At 40.7% G+C, this 9153-nt stretch overlaps 1 protein-coding gene across 1 annotated transcript in view; it reads right to left on the bottom strand.

Annotated features, from left to right (window-relative positions):
• Positions 1-9153, bottom strand: part of LOC105561020 (dynein beta chain, ciliary) — a 37086-nt gene that overhangs the window by 24540 nt on the left and 3393 nt on the right. Inside the window, exons 4-16 of the mRNA XM_012010639.1 lie at positions 8475-8881; positions 7482-7909; positions 7160-7401; positions 6728-6995; positions 6055-6598; positions 5611-5928; positions 4174-4528; positions 3712-3983; positions 3119-3499; positions 2730-2878; positions 1423-1668; positions 762-1290; positions 132-696 (exon numbers count right to left, since the gene is read on the bottom strand). Coding sequence (XP_011866029.1) covers positions 132-696; positions 762-1290; positions 1423-1668; positions 2730-2878; positions 3119-3499; positions 3712-3983; positions 4174-4528; positions 5611-5928; positions 6055-6598; positions 6728-6995; positions 7160-7401; positions 7482-7909; positions 8475-8881 — 4704 coding nt within the window. The remainder of the gene's footprint in view (positions 1-131; positions 697-761; positions 1291-1422; positions 1669-2729; positions 2879-3118; positions 3500-3711; positions 3984-4173; positions 4529-5610; positions 5929-6054; positions 6599-6727; positions 6996-7159; positions 7402-7481; positions 7910-8474; positions 8882-9153) is intronic.

Genomic DNA, 9153 nt, shown 5'->3' with positions numbered 1-9153 from the left:
CGTTTACCTCAGAAACATAAAATGTGGACTTACCTCTTTCTTGCAGCAATGTCTTCAATTATGTTATTATATTACATCGGTGACCGATGAAGACAGGTAGATATTAAGTAATATAAAATGTGTGTCCTAACCTGGGGGTATTGCCCAAGTATTCGTGAGAATATTTGAATTGTGCGTCGCAAATATTTGCGAAGCAATCCTTCTCCTTCTCGTCCCATCTGTGTCGCAGCTGACTCTGCCATTGGAAGGCCTGCGCGGTCTCCACCTTCGACTGCACCAGCTTCGTCACGACGTCCCTCGAGTGGACGTCGATCGTGCAGATGGTCATGACCTTTTGCCTCTCCTGTTTAGTCAGTTCTCCTATCAGTAGCGTAATCAAAGTGCTCAGCTGCGAGATCTGCTTCTTAAGGTAATCCTTGATCGAGTTATCGTAGCCCTCCTCGAGACGCGCGAAGGCCATGTTGACCTCGGTAGTCCACCAAATCTGCGTTCCGCAGAGAGACACCTGGGCCGGATAATCAAACAGCCATTGCTCTCGTGGCTTCTCCTCGTAGGACACTACCGCTTCGCTGAAGTAATGCCGAATGGACACGCGCATGGCTTTCTGAAGACGATTCAACCAACCTTCCACGGCTCCTTCGCAAATCATCTCGCAGTTCGCGAATTCCACGTATTCGCCGTCTTTGGCAAACATGCCTGAAATGTAATGAAAAGTTAAATGCTTAGCCCGAAATTAATTATTCTCGCAGTTATTTATTTACCTAGGACGCGCTTTATCGAGGTGTCCTTAGTGTCGAAGTTCAGACGCGCCATAGAATCGAACAACTTTGTCAAGTGTTTCGCCACTATTTCCGGTTGGTTGCCATTCGAGAGCACATCCAGCAAGTCGCTGGAAGAAACGAAGTAGAACCGTGGGAAAGCGAGACGCTTGGTTTCGAGATACTCCGCCAAGGCTTTCTCGCATAATACGAGCCCCTTTTGCAAGACGTCTAAGGCGGACACGAGACCGTCCTTATTCGTCGCCTCGACGACATTAGGCGTTTTCGCCATCTCCTCCGTCATCTCCTTAAATTCCTTGTCGATACGGTCGAATCGTTCAGCATCCACTGGCAGCTGCCGTCGAATATCTTCGGACGACATAAAGATGCTCTCGAGGTGCATCCAAGTACGTTGAACTTCGAACCAGACCGTCGTTACTTGATCGGCGATGCTCAGTTTCTTCTGCCACGACGACACCTCCTCCAGGAAGTGCGCGATAAATTTCGAAGTGATCAAATTTTGCAATTGCACCTGCAATTTTAGCAAGAAAATTATCCTTAAATATCAAGTAACGCGCTATTTTTATTACTGATCATATTGGCTGTATTGGTTGGAAATATTTAAGATGGTCTAACTTCCAAGTTGAGGTATTAATTAAGTAACCTGGTTCTCCTCTAAGGTTTCAATCAATTCTTCACTTGCTCTTATTAAAGTAGCTCCGGTGCGAGCATGAACTTCCCGCTCGAACTCCATTTTCGACCATGTAACATTCAGTTCTTTCATATATTTCTCCATGGACATTTCCTTAACCGCTTTATCCACTATGTTCTTTACTTCCTCCTCGCATTCGTGGAGATTCAACTCGAGCAGATCGGCTAGAGTCGTCGATTCGTCCATTACGAAACGAACCTACGTGTAAAAAATTCGTCTGACGACCGTAGCTACACTTTCTTGAAAAGCAGTTATATCGCGTTCGTGTGTTTAGGCTTGTTTTCTGTTCCTACACTAGTGAACTAGTGCAATAAATTGGAGTAAGACAAGCATATTTTTTCTCATTCTAGCTTACTGCACTAGTTCACCAGTGCAGGAACAGAAAACAAACCCATTGTCTTTAGCTCATACTATAATTTAGAGCGATGTAGGAAGTTGCTACAAATAACGTAAAATATGTGATGTTCTGTATTTATTAGCAAATTTATTAAAAAATTGTACAATGAATTATACATTGTATAAATAATGAAGAACTTACATAATGAAAGAATGGCGTACTATACAAATAAGCGGATTTACCTGTTGTCTAGCGTTTAACATGGCTGTTGTTGTTTTTATTTCACCATTAAATGCGAAATTTATATTAAAATCAGCATTAGATGAACACATTCACATAGGCCTATAAATATGAATCTTGCGAATAATAAAATTCCTAAAATCTTAAGTCTAGCCCAGCGTGTCGCATGCCGCATTGTAGCCATGCTTACAAAATAACGTACAGTTATGACGGGTGTAATAGTGCGCACTTAAAAATATTAACTATCTATCGTGCCGAGATTGATTTGGTCAGAATTTATGAAAATTTAGCTATTGAAAATATAATGGGGATGTAGTTGAAAGGCAGGTTCACGTGGTATGCGTATGTACAGCGGACTTACGGTCATTTCTGGAGTCATGTTGCCCAATTTCTGTAACACCGATAGCGTATATATACAGCGGTGCGACTAAATCTAGTATGATTTGATGACGTGATTACACACACTCGCATTATGAGACTGTTATGTACAATTTCGTAAGGTCACAACGTGATGATCGTAGTAGCGTCGTTAAAAATGTTAGAATGTAAACGGGCAGGGCGTTGAGCTCGTATGAATTTACATCCTCTTTCAGCTAAGGATATCAAGTATGTCTTCTAATTTGCACGAGTTTATACCGTAGGGAAATGAATTAAATATTCGCTCTGCGATTTCCAGCGATACCTTAGTACTATTCATCAGCTGTCGCCAGTGTCTCTCCCGGATAGCTGGATTTTGCAATTCTCCTACGGCACGCAGCGACGTAAGCATATTCTTCACCGTCGCTTCCAGCGATACGTAAGTGTCCCATGGCCTCATTTCTTTGTCCAGCGCTACGGGGCAAAATACATTCGGCGAGATGAAAATTGCATCGTGTCTTAATTGAGAGAAACGCTTTCGCAGATAATAAAGTACGCAGCTGTATTCTACGGAACGGTAATTTGAGATGCGCGAGAGCGAAAGAGGGGAAGCGCGAAGAATAGCAATATTTTATAAAGATATATATTCAGGGCATAAAACCGCGCAATTCGAGGGAATCCTTCGGGACCGCGGACAATTTCTTAGCTACTAACCACGTATCTCCTTCGCAAACTTCTTGCACTCGATGTCCATATTCTCCACGTCGATTTTCCTCCAGGGCGTCGTCTTCCAGCCCTCGATACTACTCTGCACTATATTTACATAATCCCAGAGCTGCTTAAGCATCTTCAGCTCCCTCCTGCACTGCCTCAGCTGTTTAAATTCGGGTACCGTCACCTCAAACAGCGAGGCGGATTCTTGTATATCCTTCATTTGACGTTCCAGCATGAGGATCTCCTTGTGAGCCTCGTCCGCAAGCTCGTACGGATTCTTGCAGTCGTACTTAAAGAACGTGTACCGCCGAAATGCCTCTCGGTACTGACTTATTGTAATGTCGAACGCCGAGATCCGACCGCGAATTCTCGATACTTCGCCTATTATATGTTACATTAATATTATATAAAACAATTTCGTTTCCAGATAACAAAGAGACGCGCTATTATTAATTTAAAAAATTCATATTCTCATTACTTTTAATCAAATAAAATACTACGTTAACTGACAATCGTATTGTCAACTTGATAATGTCGGTAATTTTTTATTTTACAAACTTAGGATAACGTTGGTAGCTTTTTATTTTACAGACCTGCCTGTAATGGCGCAACTTGCTGCTTCACCATAAGAGCGAGTTTTTTCGTGTTTGCCCATTGCTCCGGCAACTCTTGCAATAGCACGTTTACTTCTTCGGGTATATCTTGATCGTAGAACTTGAGCAACTCAATGGTTTCCTCTAATGGATGGAACATCTCGTCCGTAGTTGGCTGGCGTTCTTTCACCTGCAGTAGGTAGCCCATTACGCTAACTAGAGCCGCATAATCGCCCGGTTGTACTTGCTGTAATAATCCCTCGTCCGCTAATCTGGAAACCACATACGATATTCAAAGCCTGAATATTAATTACAATTTTTTAAATATATGCATATAGATCTTTCATACCAGTTACGAAGTAATAATCTAAATGTTATACTGGAGATGATATCTTATTTTAAATTTCGAAATATTTAAATTACACATTATCACGTGTCGTATGTCACATACGTTTTACGTACCTTATGAACGTGCCTAAATCAGAAAGGCTGCTTGTTACACGATCGACTAAATGTTTTTTGAACATGCTCGACCATTTGCACACCGTGTTCAGCACCGACTGTCTGAAGGGTCTTAGATCTACCCTGAACCAGCCGCAAAATACTTTGGACAGATCCATTTCCTCGATCTCGAGATAGAGACTCTCGTAAAGGTCAATTTGTTCGCGGAATTGCTCCATTTTCGGCGGTGACTTCGTCGGACCTTTAGGGTCCTGAGTCGCCACCATGTCCATTTCTTCCACTGACAATTGCCGACTGTACTCGAGAAATTGTTGCATCACAACATCCCTATCATCCAGCCATAAATAGGCGTAACCTAATCGAATTGAAACGTTGCATTGAAAATTTAAAAAATTATGTAAATTATATTTCAAAATAAGAAAATTAAAGAATGTTTTAGAATTTTTTTTCAGTCCATTTCTTAATTTTTATTTTAATTTAATGTTTTCAGATATATATATAATTTATATGATAAAAGATATGATAAAAAGATCGAAGAACACTATAAACCTCCAACAAGATACCGATAACTTGAATTCTATCTACGACAAAATTGTCCGTACCACCTAAATTATTATTTATGTATTATTTATTAACTTATTTATGTATTTTTATTAACTTATTTATGTATTTTTACTCGTTTTATCCTTTTGTTCCTCCCCTACACTTTTATTTTATTTTATTTTACTTTATTTTAATTCGAGGACCTGAACTCTATCTATGACTTTCAATGTATTATTTATTCATTTTACTAGTTTATCTTTTTGTCCCCTCCTGACAACTTTATTTTATTTTATTTTATTTTGACGACCTATTATACCCGTTCTAAACAGTTCGCTTTTAGACTTGTGTATGACTAGACGTATCTATCAGTGCGTGTTAACATAACTTATTATTTTACTTCGACGATTTTTAATATTTATTACAATGTACATGTACTATGACATTTTATCTCCATACTTATTTATTCGACGACAATTATTGACAATTACTGTAATTCATATGTACCATGACACGTTTCAGCGCCGTAAGTAAAACTCACGTCCTCTCTCTAACACTTAATTTACTTGTTGTAATTGTAACTATATAACTTTTAGATCTCTTGCTGTAACATTTGATGGATGTAACGTAATTTTATACTTGAAAAGGACCAGCATTACTGGTCGAAACGTCGTATTTTTATTAAATAAAATTATTTGCCAGCATATGTTGTTTCAATTCTGAGTGTTTTTATATGATAAATGTTTAATATTTAAAATTATAATTCTTGGACAATTATATTACAGCTAGTTATACGAGACTTTTAGCAAATTATTGTCGAAAAAATATACTGAGAATATTAATGACTTTATTCAAATCAGACGTATCTTTTTGTCGATCAAATTGTTATAATCATACCTTCAAAGTTACTACAAAAGTCAGTAGCCTCCTCTACGGCAGTAGCTACGCTTGTGAGTATCTCATCTTTCATTCCCTTCATGTCAACGTCAGATGCTAATTCTTCAGCATATCCTACAGAATCATTTTTTAATCTCGGCACCAAAGCAGCCATGCCGGTAATATCGTTTAATAAACCGAGAATCAACTGATCAAGTCCATCTGGATCCTCGGGTTCCAATGACGGTATGTAATACAAATCTGGTTCCCTCAGCTCTAATTTCGCTTCAAGTAATGGCTCGCACTGGCCGATTGAATCCATGCTTTCCGCCAAATAACCTAAGAAACGATTGTAAAAGGACATTCGATTTTGTGAAATTGATTGGCGATTAAAGACGAAATATTAATTAAATTCTTCGAGCCATTTAAACGCGACTTTTTCTTAATTAAAAAATGCATACAAACCTAAAGAGCATCCAACTGCTTTTCGAAGGGACTCGATCACGATGTTGTCGATGTACTTGACGTATTCTTGCCAAGCTTCCTGTCCGATCTCGTTAATTTGGAAGAGCGTTTTATTCTCTTCCAATATCGAGTGTATCTGCTCAGCCGCCTTCGTGATCTCCGCGTAACATTTCGATACTTTCTCCGAACGATCTTCCAAGGCCAGCAATGTCTCCTTACGACGGTCCTTTCGTTCTATGAGGGGCGTTTTCGTCCAAGGTTCCAAAATGTTTCTGATCTTCTCCACGTTCGATTGGGCGGACTTCATGCGTTTCCACAGTCCCTCCACGAGATCGCCCAACTCCGTTATATACTCCAGAAGCCCGTCTGATCTCCAGCACAGTTCATCTTCGCCGCGGGATATCAGAGAATCGATCCGCGCTACTTCCAGCACGATTAGATCAAACTCAACACGTTTCGTTGTTTTGCGTATGTTGTTGTATGAATCGACCGTGCCACCTAGCATCGTGCGAAATTTCCTGAACGTCTCCGCGCTCTCGGACACCTAATGATGCGATATAAAATGTAAATAATTAAACACCGCGCGGTAGCGACGAATTTCCATAGCATAAATATCTTCTGAGCGCGAAGACTTGATTTTATTCATTTCAATTAAAGCAGGATTCGTGACTACCTTAATTGCTTCTTGGGGAATGTCGGAACGCGACATTTGTTTCAAATAGCTCACTTCTTTCAATACTGCGAGAAGATCGGGATCGAAATTTAGCAGCAAAATACTATCAGCCTCTCTACAAACCAGATGACGTTTGAGGCCAACGTCAACGGTTTGCGGTACCGTCCGCGCCCACTCGGTGAAAAGATCGTCCTCTTTGTTAACAAATATTTTCACCAATCTCTCGTAACGCGTCATTATATTATTACCTTCATCGCTGTGAACGATTCTGCAAATGGAAGAAGCTATAAATCTGCTAGCAGATCAGTGAAGAGATATTTCACGTTATTTATTTCTCTTCAAATTTCGTATAATTTTCTTTATGAAAATACGAAGCTCTCTCGTCTTGTCTTGTCTTGGAAGATAAAGTTTAAAAAAGATGTTGATACATACGGATGCGGCATGGCTTTGAACGATTGTACAGGCAAATCGATACGCTGCCGCAACATGCTGGTGAACGTCAAGGCAGCGGCCAAAGGCGGTAGATTGATCAGCGCACCCCTGCTACCGCGATTGAACAAAACTTCCACTATCGAAAGTTCCATGTTTAAAAGCTCAAGAATCCTGACGTATCGATTGGCGAATTGTTTTCGTATGACAGGACGCTCCAGCACCGATCCGGCGATATTTATCAACTGATAAAGAAATGAGCATCTTTTAACATCAATTTTGGACACGTCCATTGCGCTGAGAAGAACAAAAATTAAGTACAAACCTTGAAAACACTTTCGAGATTGCCGCAGTCGTCGAAAGCCTGGCACAAAATCGCTGCCAGTTTACTATCGAGGTCGGTAATGGATTCGGCGAACTTAGTGCAATCGATGACGAAGGACTCGTCGTCAGGTTCGAGAACGTCGCTGGCTCTCACGGTGAAGGAAACGAAAAGCTGCTGGAATTCCTTGAACACGCTTATGATCCTCGCGCTCAAAGACCGTCCGAGAATGCCGCCTATTTCAATCTTCTCCAACTTGGAAAATTCGAGGACGGTATCGAAGAGCCACTCGATATCCGCCAGCCGTTTCAGGAAAGCATCGAGCCGAGTGAAGACGGTGGTCGAATTGAATGTCCAAGGCGGAGCTTCCGGTTTCAAACCGGGCATGTGCTTCCTCAGTTCAAACTGTTTTTTGAATTCCTCCAGTACACCTGATTGAAAACCATTTCTCTCTGAGAAATCTCGAACGAAGTCCGGAGGAATAGATAATATGCGGCGTGTTGTATATTGGAATTGTTGTTTCACTTGGGACACAAGGTCTTTGAAAGAAATTATAATATTTAATCAATAATGCGTGCACCCTTATTCTAATAAGCTCTGGCGTTTGAAAGTTTCTGCACTTATTATTAAAATGATGGTTTTTCGTACTTTGATTTTAATGTCACGCGAAGGAGAATTAATAGAGGAAGGTCCTCTATTATGAGATAGTAGGTTTTCAACGTTCAAATTCAAATTCAATCACAAATCTTTTTCCGCAACGATTACACGACCTAATCAATTTTCCACTAAACAGATTTCACACCAAGGGCAATAAATTCACGATGGAACCAACAGACGATGTCTATTAAATCTGCAGAAACTCCGCTAACTCATTTTAAGAGCCTAATCTCATAATAGGAGACTTTCCTCTAATAATAATCCTATATTTGGTACGAAAAATTCTTAACAAATCACTAGTAAGAGATTTAATCGCTTAGCTTAGCAAACGGCCGTTACCTCTCGATATTTTAACGCGCTGAAGAGCTTCGTCCACGTCACTCTGAAATATCGACGTCGGGTCGAGAAATCGGCGTGCCTCCTGTATCAATAAGTTGCATATCTGTCGAAGCATGATGATGAGTTTACCAGAGCTTTGATAACTCTTGCACTTTGCCCACGCTAATCCGAGCGAGTGTACGAGAGTTGCCATCAGCGGCTTAGCTTCGGCGAAGTCGATCTCTTCTACGGACTTGAAGCACTTCGCCAAAGGCGTCAAGTACAACGATATGTCCTTCGCTTCGGCCAGCGAGGAGACAACATTGTCGAACAACGTGCGGAAGCAGGGAAAGTACGCGCTGTCAGTTTTCTCGAGGATTATCGCCATCTTTTTCACGCGGTCCTCTTGCAGTTGATCGTAGATGTACCTGCGAAAGATAAACCCGAAAAAACAGACACTTTTTTTTATATACAGGGTGAGTCTTTCCATATCCGACAAAATTTTTGAGAAGGTAGAACGGACCGAGATGAACGGAAAAGTCCTGTATCATTTTGCAATTTTCGTAATAGTTAACGAGTAATTAATTATTAAAAATCGTTGTCTTAGGCCGGCCTACCGCCCAATTCGAACGCGTGGCAAGATGTGACCGCCCGGCGATCGATATTGCTAATGCGCACATCTCGCCACGCGCTCGAATTG

This window comes from Vollenhovia emeryi, unplaced genomic scaffold (assembly GCF_000949405.1).
Source record: "Vollenhovia emeryi isolate VEMERY1.0 unplaced genomic scaffold, V.emery_V1.0 DF939214.1, whole genome shotgun sequence".
Lineage (NCBI taxonomy): Eukaryota > Metazoa > Arthropoda > Insecta > Hymenoptera > Formicidae > Vollenhovia > Vollenhovia emeryi.
Note: the sequence above shows the minus strand (reverse complement) of the source record. Positions and strands in the feature narration are given on the sequence as shown.